Raw genomic sequence first — 14,781 nt, 5'->3', positions numbered from 1 at the left:
ACGGAGACCAGAACCATTGAGAGAGCTCTGCCCTGCACAGGATGCCTGGAACTAGCTTTATTACAACAGAAGCAGCAGCTGTGCTGTTCTTGGGTGTGTGTTGACTGGAAAATGATCAACAAAGAGGCTGATTGCACAAGTGGGCCGTATGCCAGTCTGTGGGTTTCTTCATTTCCTAGACTCAGATCCCCCCGTCTCTGCTGGCTCCACCCACAGGGGCTGCTCTACATCTCCAGTCCCAAGTAGCGGGGAGACCAGCAGCCCCTGAGCCCCAGGACAACCAGCTGAGTCTGTTCTCACAGGAGCCATGGCGCAGAGACTGGGTAAGAGAATGAGCCCTAGAGCTGGGACAGGAAGGACCGCGATGGGACAGCAACTGCAGGAGGGCTGAGGTGAAGTTAGTGACCAGGACACATGACAGATTTGGGGGAGGGGAGGGGAAAGGAAATAAGATCCAGAGTCACAACAGAGGGTCCTGCAGGGTGAGTGAGAAGGGAGCGTGTCATTACTGGGCCAGACACAGGACACACTTCTCTTCTCTTTTTACAGGAAGCATGGTTCCAACACAGCAGGATTCCTAGCTTTGTCTCCTTCTGCTGCTGGGGCTCTTGGGAATGGTGATCTCATTCCATGTCCCACCAGAGTTAACCGGGGCTCAGTGGTTTCCAATTCAGCACATAAATATGACACACGAACAATGCGATGATGCAATGAGAGTGGTTAATTGGTATAGGAAAAGATGCAAAGATAAGAACACATTCCTCAACACGACGTTTGCTTTTGTAGCTAATGTTTGTAGCACTACAAATGTATCCTGCTCTAATGGCCTAACGAATTGTCATAATAGCCCAGTTCAGGTAAATATAACATACTGCAACCTCACAGCACCGGCACCACAATATACAAAATGTAGATATGTACAGACACAGGCACAGATGTACTTCAGAGTTGCCTGTAACAACAGTTCACCAGGGGACAATGGCACCTATCCAGTGGTTCCAGTTCACTTGGATGCGATCTTCTAACCTCTGGGTCAGCGCTTCGTGCCAAGCTCACCTGCCAAGCCACACAGTCACAGCCACGGTCCCATGCCACCATCCACCCCGGATATCAGCATCAGTCATCATCGCGCCAGCCCTCGACCCCCTCTAAGCTTTGCTGAGCTGAAGCTCCTTGTTCTTCTTGCAATAAACTTCCTTACACAATCGTCTCGTAGACTATGTGTCTGTTTTTGCCCCTCTCCTGTCACTCAGTCAGAATCAGTTGGGAAATCTTTTCCAACCTTCTAATCTGAGGTTTGTGGGATATAGAGAGAAATGAAGAGAAGCAGCTCCTTGTGTTGTGAAGCAGCACAGATTTTTTCCCTCTCTCTCCTTCAGGCTGAGAGGCTGAAGCCTCAATTTGTATCTGCCTCTTTGCCTCCCAGAAGGTAAAGGGCCACAGGGAATAACTACAAAGCTTATGTGATTGATTCTGTCTGATTCATGAATCATAAATTCAAGTTAGAAGGGAACCTGGTTGTACAAAAAAGAAAGGAAAAGACAAAAAGAATGCCATCAATATCATGAGATCAAGAAAATTTCACCCTCAGGATTATTTTTTCAAAATTGGTGCATCAAATCTCCAAGTATGAGTAATTATACTAGGGGTGACCCATGGCCCAAGTCAAATGTGGAATAAAATAAATTGTCCGGGGAGCAATGTGTACCTAATCTAGTAATGAGGAGAAGAGGTGGGAATCTCTCCCAGAAAATTCTACGTCCTGGAGAAGGGGGTAGCCAGTCACCTGGAGGAAGAAGGGAAAGGAGGAGAACAGGGAATTGGGTCTCATCGGGGATGAGTCACTCTGGCCCATTCTGGCATCCATGGCTGTCTCCAAGGGTGAATCAGTGGCTCATTCACACTCAGGTCAGGAAGGAGCCCAGGCTCCAGGATTACGGAATTGTAGACCCACAGAAAGAAGGGGTGAATAATGAGAACCCCTTGCCCCACCTCCATCACAAGGCTGCACTCAGGAATCAGTGAGGAACAGGAAGGGAAAGCCCCTACAGGCTGTGTTCAGATGCAGCATTCAAGGGATTGCTCTGGTGACAGTGTGGGTTTTTCTGGGGTGCTTGTCAGAAAGACCTGAGGGAGCATGTCACCGAATCTGTACTTTTGTTCTTGGCCTTGGGAGTCCTGACCTCCCTGACCAGAGATGGTGTTTCCATCCCAAGCACCACTCCACCATGGCTTAAGTCTTGCTCTTCTTAGTATTACAGACAGCAGCTGCATTTGAGCATCTCCTCCACAGAAGCCATGTGTGGTTTTACACCTCCAGGAGTGTCTGTTGGCTAAAGATATTGTACAGGGACTCTGGTTTTGGAAAATTGCAGTACTCAACTGAACCCATTGACTTTAGGTAAAATAAGTCATGGCATAAGTATGTTCATCCTTCATATAGACACAGAACAACAGAAGGACGCTGGACACAGAGGAGATGGAACCACATGTCCTGTGAAGAACACGGTCACTTCACTCACCAGATCATATGCCTCATCCCAGTCAGGGACAAGCATCTCCCACACCCCAGAAGAGGGCTGATCAGTCACCCACCTGTCCCAAGCTCCCTCCACCTTGTCTTCATCCCTTCTCCCAGTTGTTTCTTCATCCATCCAGTACTTATCTATTGGGCACACTGTGTGTTCCAGGCACTATTCTAGGTACTGATGTTGCAAAGCGAACAAAGACAGGTTTCTGCTCTCACGATGCCACATTCTCCTGGGGCTAAGTACTAAACATATAAGGTTATTTTTCCCAGTGATAAGTGTCATGAGGAAAATAAGACAGAGTAATATGATGGAAAGGGTCTGGATGTGTCACAGAAGTGACAGCAGAGGGTAGGCAGGCAAGACTCCTCCAAGGGAACAAAATCTGAACAAGATGAGAACTAGCTGGTCACACAGTGACCAGGAGGAGAATCACTCCAGCAGAGAGAAGAGCATGTTCAAAGGCCCTAAAATAGACACAGGCTTGCCATGGTGGAAAAATAAAAGTCTACTGCAACAGGACTAGAGCATTGACAACCAGGAGCATTAATGATGGAGGCTGATGAGATTCAGACCCTTCAGGGCTGTGGAGACGTGAAGAGGGTTTCTAATTGAGGATCAAACGGAGTGTTTAAATGGTAGGTTAAAGTGCCCTGAGATTAATTTGGCTGCTGTGCCAAAAATGAATGTTTCCTCACCTTTTCGCTGGGGCCTAGCTTCTGACGGAATTCAGATCCAGACTCTCTTTCTGGTTTCTCTAAGACATCCTGACCCTCACTCAATCCTTGTAACAGCATATACATTCCTAACGTACATGAATTTTCTGTCTATACTATTACATTCCATTTTGATCAGATTGCATTTGACTAAGAGGAATGGAAACATGGCCATAAAAAAGTCCTAACTGATCAATAGGCCCAACATCCTCTAAAAGTGGGAAAAAGGGGCCAGTCGAATCTCCCTAAAGAAAGAAGCTCTGCGCCTTCCTTTACTGACTGTTCCCCTATCCGATCCCGTTGTTCTTCACAACTGCTTCTCAACTTGACCATAAACCTCCTCTCATTCCTTGACATAGAACTTGCCCCCTTTTTCTAGCTGGAAGGATGAGGTGGATTGACTAATACCTATAACTTATTCTGTATAGGTGTGTTCTCTAATCTCACATTTACATCATTACTTAAATCTCCACAGTTGAAAGTATGAACATTTGGAGTTTAAATAAGTACAATCTTAAGTCTTCCCTTGTATAACTCTGACCCAGAAAAATGTTTCAAGTTCCTCCGTGAGAACAGTCCATCAGGATACGCACTTCCTGTTGCACACGGTCCTGGGTTGGATGCCTGGCCAACAAGTTTCTCATCTCTGTGCCTTGATCTGGTTTCTCTTTGGTCTCACTGGTGGCCCAAGTGGAGGAACGACGTGTACGCTGAGACTCACAGACTGTGTAGATCAGACATGGTCACTTCAGCAAACATCAAGCTCCTATCAAGACCTCAGAGCAGTGTGAGGATTGGGGCGTGCAGAGATAAAGTCAAGATGGCTCCTACTGCTTCAGGGGAACTGGGAAAAGACTGAGAATCCCCTACAGGTTATGTTTGAAGGGGTCGTTCCCATAGTTGTGGATACTCGCAGCAGAAGTAAAACCTGAGTCTCTTCTCCCCCTCTCCAATCCTGGAGCACAGACATTGTGCAAAGACCCTACACAGGTAGTAGTCGGATGGTGAGTCATGATGAAAGCACATAAGAACTAGTGATTTCCTTGGACAAATTGCCTACAAGGAATCACTTCATGATATTATTTCACAAAGCACAGTGCATGTCCATATTTCTGATTGTGGTATTGGGCCATGACATGATCTCAACTAAGGGAATAGAATTTCCAGGGCAAGAGGCTGTGGGATTTAGTCCAGATCTTCCACTACCTGGCTGTGGAATTTTGGAAGATCATACCAACATTCTGTTCTTCATTTACAAATGATGACCTTGTACTACATGATCTTCCATCCCAGATATTTTTCAGTTCTTTGAGTTCATAAGTAAGGAATGATTTTCTGTGTGCAGGTGTCTATGTTATTAAAGAGGTTTATGCGTGGTATTTTGGGTACATATTTGTAAATTGTTTGATGATTTATAATGGCTTTTTCCTATAAGACTCATGAATTTGATACAAGAAACATGACTAATAAAACTAAATAATTGCATATGCATAGTTTATTATTACTTTAAGACTCCACATTAAGGTTAAAATATATTCACAGTAGGGAAGCTGTTTTTTGATGTTGTTCTTACTTTTTGGTGGTGGTGTTTTGTTTTTTTTTGCTGAGGAAGATTGGCCCTGAGCTAACATCTGTTGCCAATATTCCTCTTTTTGCTTGAGGATGATTGTCTCTGAGACAACATCTGTGCCAGTCTTCCTCTACTTTATACATGGAACACCGCCGCAGCATGGCTTGATGAGGGGTGTGTTGGTCTGCGAACCCATGAAGCGTGGGCAGCCAAAGCAGAGTGCTGGAACCTAACCACTACGTCACTGGACCAGCCCCAGGAAACTGTTTTGATCTGACTCTCAGAACTGTCTTTGCATTTGGGTGAGATGAAAACCTAGCACAAAAGCTTGAGGAATTATTTCAATACCTAGGGATAAGAGATGGTAAGACCATCTGGGCTGGTGGACTTGTGGAAAACCTAGCGAGATCAGTCACTCATCAGGTACAAATTTATCTGATACCCCTGGGACAGAAACACTGTTTCTTCTTCCTTTCAATTATGTCTTGTCTAATAGAAAAGCAAGACAGCAAACACTGTTTGTCTTAAAAAGAAGCCACGGGTAAGTGGTATCCATAGAACCCCACACTCAGGTCACTCAATCTGTCTCACTGAGATATTTCAGAACAATCCCTAAGGACCAATAGCCAACTTTCTTTCACAATAAGTTATATGATCAAACACTATAAACAAACCCGTGATTAGTTCTTTCTGCCAACATGCTTGCAGAGTGCCACAAGTGAAAAACTTTCTATGACTAGTTTCTATTACAATCACCTGGAGAGGTCTTCACACTATGGATTCTTGGGCTCCACTCCAGAGGTACTGACACAGAATGTCTGGATGCGGAGCTCAAGATTCAGCATGTCCAAATCTTTCTTCAGGTGGTTCCAACATAATCTGTCCCCAGCCTGACATTTGGGACCCACTTTTATCTGATCGGGACTTCAGAAGCCTATGATGGAAATTCGTAATGTCTTGATATCGGGACTATTCCTAGGTGAGAGGAAGTGGAGGTACTACTGGCCTTGGGGCCCCAAGACAAGTCCAGCTATGAACACATCTAATCAACCACCTATATCCTGGGATAGGCCTCTGTTAACTTGACCCAATCAGCACATGAGTGCACACAACTAACCTACCTGTCATGGAGATGTTTTCCCCTTAAGTGAAAGGAAAAATAGTTGAAGGTTTTGGCTGAGACCCACTATGTGGAATAAAATGCCTCAGCCTCATTGCTGTATCACATGTGCCCAGAACAGTACCTGGCACTGAGCAGATGCTCAATAAAGTTTTTGAACAAATGACGAGACATAGATTGTATTAATTTTTTATTTTTGCATAATAAATTACCATAAACTTAGCAGCTTAAACACAACATACAATTATCATCTCACAGGTTTTGTGGGTTCAGGAATCCAGGCACAGCTTCTCTGGATCCTCTGCTCAGGGTCTCACAAGCCTGCAATTGAGGTGTTGGCCAAGCTGCATTCTCATCTAGAGGCTCCATTAAGGGAGAATCTAGTCCCAAATTCATTCAGATTGTTGGCAGAATTTATTTCCTTGCAGCTGTAACAGAGGGTCGATTCTCTTGCTGGTTGTCAGGAAGGAGCCACACTCAGCTATTAGAGGCTGTCAACAGTGTCTTTTCCATGACTCCTCTCCATAATCCCTCTCACAACATAGCAGCTTAGTTCACAAAACCAGCAAATGTGAATTTCTTCCTCCCATCTGCTAAGACAGAGTCTTTTATAAACAAACATAACCCTGAGAATGACATCCCATGACTTTTGCCCTATTCCATTGGCTACAAGCAAGTTGCACGTCCCACTCCCACTCAAGGGGAGGAGATTATACAGTGGTATAAATACCAGAAGGCAGAAATTGTTGGAGCTCACATAGCCATGCAGTCAAGGAGTCAAAGAACCAAGGGAAGATGGAAAGTAGTTTCTCCAGGCCAAAGAGAGGTGCTGTCAAGTGGCTGACAAGATACAGGATAAAGGTGTAGCCACATCTCCAAGGACCAAATGATGTTTCCCAAGGAGATGGAAATTGATGATCAGGTTGAAACTTTCATTCCTTCTGGGAGAGGAAGATGAGGCAAAGCTCCAATTATCCACGAGAGGAGGAAGCCATTGTTAGGGTCTGCCATTAGGTGAATGGCGGACTGCAAAAACAGGTGAATTTTCAATTCTCTCTCTCTCCCTCTCTCTCTCTGTTTCACTCTGTCTCTCTCTCTTTCTCCCCACCAGACAAAACACCCCCAAATTCAGTAACCCATAATAACTATACATTATTTCTCACTATTCTGTGGGTCAGCTGGGCTCAACTGGGAGGCCATTTGGCTCCACATAGTGTCAGCTGGGCTTGCTACTGCAACTCTAATTTAGGCTACGGAATTCAAGATGACATCACTCTCATGTCTAGTGCATCAGCTGGAACGGCTGGAACCCAGGCGCCTCTCTCTCCTTGTGGTCAGGCACCATCCAGGGCTTCTCCCCTACAACTTCCACAGTGAACTCTACAGCAGAACTTTAGTATTGAACTTTACTGTGCTCAATTTTTCTTGTTTAATTCACACAACAGTTCTGACAAGTATGTGTTATTATTTACAGATTTTCCAATTTCAAGCATTTTTGGCCCTGCATAAGTGGCCATTGGGCTTAAAGTATCCAACCCCTGGTGTGCTCCACCTGGCAGAGTATAGGGCCTCGTTACTCATAAGTAGTAGAGGTTTGATTCTAACCAATGTCCTTCACATGAGAACTGAGTTTCTATTCCCAGCTCCCCGTCACCAACATAAAGGAAACCTGGGTGATGAAATGTGATTTGCTTAGAGCAGAATCTCACCAATTGGAGAAAAAGAACATAAGGAGTATCCCATTCCCATGCAGCCTGCAGCAACGTCTCTACACCAGAGGACACCACTTACCGAGTCAATCTGCTGAAGGTGCACAGGGGTTGAGGAGATTTGAAAACTCTTCCACACAAATTCTTTTGTGACTATTATCTTTTTTCCCATCCGGTGTATTTTCCCTCCTATTTTTATTTTTCAACTCTCGTGATTCTAATTTTCTTTGGTTGCAACCTATCTCTCAAGGTACAGTGAATCAAGGTTCACTCCTGAATCTGGCTTCCAGTTACCACTCCCCAGCTGACTCAGCTCTCCCTCCTGTCCTGTGGCTCTCATTCCATCCTTCCTCGTGTCAAGCTCATTCAGAAATCACATTCACCTTCTGCTCCCTTATAGCCCTCTTTGGCTCCTTGCTGGGGATTCATATCTTTTAAAAATGATCAAGCTTGTTCCTTTTCCTGATCCTGATAGTCCCTCTATGGAGCCATTCTCTAGCTTTATTCCTCCTCTTGGTACAATATGTTTTAAACTAAAGATGGTTCCTGTCTTGGTAGGTAAGGACCTTGGGAAAGGGAAAGGAAATGGTTACGGGAAGGAAGGAAAATACTGTCAGCTGAAAGCAGAGGCAGCTGAAGTGAATCTAAGGGCTCCTGGGATGGGAGGAGGCAAACAGTGCATGACTCACTCTTCCTTAAAATCTACCAACCTCTGCACGTTTACCTCAAATGCTGATAGCATCACTGACTCAGAAATATATGAAGAGCCCCAGAGACTTACAAGGGGGATAATATCGACCTGGCGGGGTTGAGACGGTGAGATAATATCTGTGAAAGCAATAGCACAGGGCCTGGCACACCGTGGGTACTCAGCGTGGAAACTCTATTATTATTACTAAATATAAGACACTTTTCTGAGTGTTTTTCATGTGAGTGCCTTGAATACTGAAGAGAAAACAGAATAGGATGGTGCTTCAGGGAAATTATTTCCTGTGTCAGACATTTATGTTTAGTTTTGCCTGAAGCTTGCCTTCTCCCCGATCCCTGGTGGGTAAGTTGGGCTTGTGAAGAGGTTTGTTTATCTTAATTTATGGGAGTCGAATGCAATGGACAGGAGACAGACTGAGATGAAAATGAAACTCGGGAGACTTGTCCATGTTAAGGCCACTTGGGCTTCTACACTGAAAATAGTGGAAGGGCAAACTGGTGAGAAGGATTGAGCTCATAGGGCACAATTTCTCTTTCCCTATTTCTCCACTAAGTCTGAGCTACTCCTGCATCTCATGAGTCAGCAGATGGGCAACAGTGTGAAAAACAGGAAGTCAGTTAGCCTGATCTCAAGTCTGTAGGACACATTGTGGGTGGCTGATAATAGGTACTGGGAGTGGGGTAGGTGGGGTTATTGAAGGAAAAATCTAGATCCCCATGGTTCCTGTTTCTAAACACTGGAAACTCTGGCTCAGTTTCTCAAGACCTGTGGGTAAGGTGGGTAGCAGGTTGTTGAACTTTCAGCAATGCTCCAATGCCTGGGGGGCATGGCCTGCAACTGACAGAATGGCTAGTGGCCCTGATTCCAGAAGAAAATACTGCACCCAACACTCACCCTTCCCACTCCCCACTCCGCCATGTCCTGTACCAGGAAGCTCCTAAGCAGCCTGGAGAAACAAAGCATAGCACGGCTGAAGGGGAAGGGTGAAATGGACATTGATTACACACAGTAGCATAAATGGGACAAGAGTCAAATCTGGAGATGGTGTTTATGTCAATTCTTCAATTTATAGGTAGTCAACCTAAACTCCTTTTCTCAGCCCTGGGTGAGAAATGGGATCTCATGTAGGGAAATGCTGGGTTCCAGTCAATGGAGATGATGCCTAGTGAATGTCTCAGTGAAGAAATATTTGAAGGCCAAACATATTTGGGAGGTGTCTCCTGTGGGTAGGGAGGACATTCTAGATAAGTCCATCAGAAAAGTCAGGATTCTTTCAGGCCCACAGGGCAATAAAGGCCATGAAGGTGAAACCAGCAGCTACACAGCCCCACTTGGCTAGAGGGGCCTCAGGACCAGCTAGATCTCGGGGCAGAATTTCTAGGAAGGTGACATAGAGGAAGGTGCCTGCTGCCACACCCTCTAATACAGCCTGGGCTAAGCCTCGCCCCCCTTCAGAGTCTCCTTGGGCCACAGCCAGCCCTACAGCAAGGCCCAGAGGGGACATGAGAGCTAATGACAGGATGGAGAACATGGCCCATCGTGATCCAGTGCCTGTCCACACCAGCCGCGGTCCTACGCCAAAGGCTATGAGCCCCTTGTGAGCCAGGACAGCAAGACAGAGCTCCACGGTAGCGGCTACAGTGGGCTGCAGCCCCACAGCCAGACCTTCAAACACTGAGTGGAAGGAGAGTGAGAGCAAGAGGACGAGGGCTCAAAGGGGACCCTGTGAGGGTGAGGGCAGAGGCCCATGGCTGTGGAGTCCAAGGACATGAGCCCCCCCATTCCTCCTCATGCACTGTTGATCCTTCAGCAGCCCCAGGACAGCACTGCAATGCCAGTGACTCCAAGAGGAAGACAAGGAAGAAGCCCAGGGAGATGACGAGCTCTCCATAGGGATACTCCATCTAGGAACAGAAAGAGGGGCTGTGAGTTGGGGGAGGAAGGGAAGAAGTGCACTGGATGGACATGGCATTGAGAGAGTGAAGAGAAGCGAAATGTGGTAATAGAACATAAAAACAGGAGGGGAATGAAGCCCAGAGTAGATGTGGACATGCAACAACAGGAAGGCCAGAGGGACTAGGGGCACAATATCAATAGGGTTAGAGATATGGGAAAATGATGTGAAGCAAGTCAAGGGTCCAGGGAAAGAATGGAAGAGTAGAGCAAGAGCTTTGTCTGGGATTCCCTAAACCCAAAAGGATTGGGTTGGCTTCTCCCTTCCCCTACAACATCTGAGCCGAGGAGCAGAAGGGATTCTTGGTATTCCCCACATACTCCCCTCAAAATGGTCTGGGTATGGAAGGAGTCTCTGGTTCTCCTCACCCTCGAGGTTGGGGCTGGTGGGAGACACTTACCTGAGCTGAATCAGCATCATCAGAAGAATTTCTCTTACTTTCTGTCCTGTTCTAGGGAGAAAAAAGCAAAAATTAGATGGGGATGGAGCAGCTCAGCTTCCTGTCCTGTCTCTTCTGTGGCACCGCTTTCCTTGAAGCCCAATCTGACCTGTTTTCATCATTCCACACATCCCAAGAGCTGTCATCTTCCCTGTCGCTCCACCCGTGTCCCCGGCTCCATCACTTTTCCCCCTTTCTTCCCTTGGTTCTGTTCATCGTTCTGGACTCACAGCCCTATAGCTCAGCATCTCTGCAGCTCACCTGCATCACAAACTGCTGGATCTCTGATTCAATTCCCTCCAGGGCTTCAGCGGTCATGTGCATGAACCCTGCTCCCAAGAAAACACCAGCAGAAGTGCAGCCCAGGAGACGAAGGACCCGGCAGTGATGACCTAACAAAAAGCAGGAGTTACAACCCAGTTTTCAATGAGGAGCTAGACAAAGGTGACTAAAGAGCAACAGGCAGCAACCAATATCCCAAGCTTGGGGATGGTGAGAGAATCAGAGCAAGGTATCAGGATAGGGTGATAGGGTTAAAGTCAGACTTAGGTTATGGGAACAAAGATGTGGTAGGGCTACACCAGTGGCTTCATCTATCTGGAACCACTTGAAGCAGATGGGAATACGGCCGCAGACCAGAGTGAGAGCCAGCAGGGCAAACAGGCAGCCAATTTTTACTCCTAGAAGTGGCCTCTTCCTTAGGGTACAGGACAAGCAGAGACCTCAGAATGACAAAGGGCGTCGTAATCTTTAGAGGAGTGGTGTCTTAGGTGGTCAAATCTAGAGTGTCAAATCTCCTGAATTTCAGGAGGCCTTTGGGATCTTCCTTCTGTTCTGTGTTGCCTCTGCTTGCACAGTCTTGTATAGCTGACTGGGGCCCTCCTCCAACTTCCCACCCGCCCCCTGCATGGAGGCCACTACCCTGGTTCACAACTTTCTGAACTTTGAAACTAGAAACTCCTTGGTCATACCCTCTGTGACTTTGATTTTACTTATCAAGCCAGCAGAACCATCTGGTAATGACCTGCACTACCTATTTTTCTTATGATGTATACCTTTTATCTTTCCCAGATTTGATAATTGATTACCCTCATCTGATCCACTAATTCAGGCCACACAGGAGGTCCCAAGCCATAGTCTTAGTGACAAAGGCAAGGTCATTCTTTCTCCTGTAATATCTCTGGTTATGATGGTGATGAAAGTGGGCTCTCACTGGGCATAACTAACTGCTGCAATAGAAAGATTTTCTTCTATAGGTTAAAATATAGCCCTCAGAGTTAGTTGGGGAAATATCCAATCCTCGTTTCTAAGACCTGTAGATACTGATATCCCTGGTTATCACTTGTGATAAATAGGCAGCATCTTCATTCATGCCTTCCTTCACAGATTTACAGTTCAATATTTGGCCTATGCTCTATAATTGTTGTCACAAGTAAGACATGTGGGGCAAAATTTTGGAAATGCAGGCACTTTGTTTTGTTCACTACAATACACATAGCACTTCACACAGTGCTTGTCACATCAAAGGCACTCAGAGATGTCAGTTAAATAAATATTAGTAACCTAAGAATGTCTCTCTGTTGTCCTCACATAAGAATAAAAAGTTAAGTAGATAAAGTATCCTTTGTTTCCTGGTGTCCAGAGGGTAGTTTTTAGTTTTTTAGTGGAATGCCCTGGACTACTGTTGTCTGTATTCCACTCCTGGTGGCCTGCTCTTCCTACTTAGGAACTTTCAGAATGCCTTCTCTTTTGTTATGTCTTAGACATTTTTCAAAAGGCAATGTTTTTGTGTGCTTCTGCTTATGGTGGGACTCTACCTATCTATTTGTAACACCAGCTCCCCACCTCTTGCCAAAGAATATTTCTTCTATCTTGGATTGTTGATTCTGTGTCTTGTGTTTTATGTTCATTTTTGGCCTCTCAGTATATTTTAGGTTGATTCTCTGGGAATCAAGTGAGATGCATTATCCTTTTTTCCCCCCGTAATTAAAGACAGTGTCATTATCAACTGAATTAGAAACTTGTTCTAATGTTTAGATATTTAGGTTCCTGGCATTTGACTGAGCTTTGTAAACTGTACTTTTTACAGTGTAGAAATGGGGAGTTATAAAAATATTAATATATGCCAAAATAGAGATTTTGTGCTCTTTCAGGTTAGTAGGTCCTGTTAATAAATTAAGGGACCACGTTAGATACTCAACAAGTAGGCGTTGTGCATTTCTACTTGTTGGACTTCTGTGTTGCTGGAATGCAATTAAACCTGAACCTGGTCTCAGGGTGATGGTTGTCCAAGAGCAGAGGAAGAGGCCAGGAAAATTCTCTGAGAATGACAAAGACTCACTAGATTGACAAAGTTGAGTAAGAATAGGGTGCCATACATCTCTCTTATGGCTTTCAAGATTTCAGCAGGCCATTTTGGCCAAGAACTACAAGAAGAAAGCATGTGTGTTTTATTTTGAGTAATAACTTAAGGTTAAATACAAATCCCTTAGGTTCAGCATTCTAAAGTGTAAGCAATACTAAGAGAAAATAGTTATGACACATACACACACACTTTATTAATGCAACATTTACATTTATTTCTGTCAATTAGCTAAGCAGGGAGCTAGCAAATGCATAGGGTAGGACACAAGGGACAGACACGCACCAACCTAACAGGAGCAATCAGTGTCTCGGTGCCAGACCACCGCTGATGCCCAGCTAATGCATCAGTGACCTCCACCTGCAAGATTTTCTTTTTGCACAAAGAAGTTGTAGTCCACTCAAAGACTGGGGGTAATGGTCTACAGAAATCCCAATTCATGTCTCCCCATTAGAAGTGCACGGAGTTGGTACTCAGTGCTCAAAGTTCAGGGAGGGTATGGCTGCCCAGACTTTTATGCTAAAACTCTTACCAGGGGTTGAGGGTTACTGCAGCCAGGAGCCTGAGCCTAGATCCTCATCAGTTCTTCCACAGACTTTCTCTGGAAAATAAACAACATGTTTATGCTACTCATTTTTCAGTTATAAACACATTTTCTATTTTAAAAATTTCTCTAAAAAATAACAAGTGTAGAGCATCATGGCAGAGTGAGCTCTTCCCTCTGTCTCTCCCCCTTAAGGTACAACTGAAAGGACGTTAATTAACCAGCAGATGACACCCACACAGCACAATAGGACATCTGAGAGATCCACACAGCCATACATCTGAAGTTGGGGGTCCTGGATCCCCAGGAAGCCACAGAAGGATGTGAGCAGATATCCTCCCCCTCCCTAACGGCAGCGATGTAGGGCTCAGGACCTCACACAGCGGCCAGCACGTGAGTCTAAGAGGAGATGGGGGAACAGGCAGGCCTCTGCAGGAAGGATTTCACTTTCAGAGTCGCATCCCAGCCCACAGAAATGCTCCACACTGAGGTGGCTTAGCAACCACCTGGGTGCCCACACCAAGCTCAGCAGCCCAGGCAGGTCACCAGTGAGTGCAGAGCTGGCTTGCACACTTGAAAGAAAATGCCCTTTTCTTCCCTTCCCACCTGGTGCACCAACTCGGCTAGTTGGCCAGGGCACTGGATCAGCACCAGAGCATCCACGCCTGTGTGTGGGACCCACCAAGCAGTGGTGACCACCAGGCAAAGGCAGACAAGCCCTATCGGCACAACTTCCAGTGGATGGGCACAACTTCCAGCAGTTGCGGCAGGTTCAGAAAACACAGCTCCTGCCCTCCACAGTGGTGGTAGGTGGAATCTCTGACCAGATACTACCACTGTGCACCGGCAAAGGTCCATTTCATCAAACACCATGAAGAAATACATTAACACTACAGATCAGAAGGAAAACAACAAGAGAGAAACCAATCATGAAGTCATAGAAATTTACAATCTAAATGACAGAGAATTCAAAATAGTTATCATAAAGAAACTCAAGGAGTTACAAGAAAACTCAGAAAGACAGTTCAATGAACTCAGGAATAAAATTAATGAGCAGAAGGATTTCTTCACAAAAGGGATTGAAACTTTAAAAAAAAAAAAAAACAGAAATGCTGTAGATGAGGAAACAA

At 45.5% G+C, this 14,781-nt stretch overlaps 1 protein-coding gene and 1 pseudogene across 2 annotated transcripts; one reads left to right on the top strand and one right to left on the bottom strand.

Moving 5' to 3' along the window:
- The first annotated feature begins 554 nt into the window (after positions 1–554).
- Positions 555–1,209, top strand: LOC147917477 (non-secretory ribonuclease-like). Its single transcript, XM_087429101.1, is given in 1 exon segment — positions 555–1,209. A coding segment is annotated over 1 exon segment (471 nt). The 3' UTR covers positions 1,026–1,209.
- An 8,155-nt stretch (positions 1,210–9,364) lies between these two features.
- Positions 9,365–11,221, bottom strand: LOC101405047 (zinc transporter ZIP2-like; annotated as a pseudogene). The gene is made up of 3 exons (XR_015551712.1): positions 11,007–11,221; positions 10,707–10,757; positions 9,365–10,256 (listed from the first exon to the last, which is right to left on the bottom strand). The product of XR_015551712.1 is annotated as a zinc transporter ZIP2-like (transcript).
- Positions 11,222–14,781: the final 3,560 nt, after the last annotated feature.

This window comes from Ceratotherium simum, chromosome 3 (genome assembly GCF_057802395.1).
Source record: "Ceratotherium simum simum isolate JZ-2026a chromosome 3, ASM5780239v1, whole genome shotgun sequence".
In the NCBI taxonomy this organism is placed as follows: domain Eukaryota; kingdom Metazoa; phylum Chordata; class Mammalia; order Perissodactyla; family Rhinocerotidae; genus Ceratotherium; species Ceratotherium simum.
This window is presented reverse-complemented; position numbering and strand designations above follow the sequence as displayed.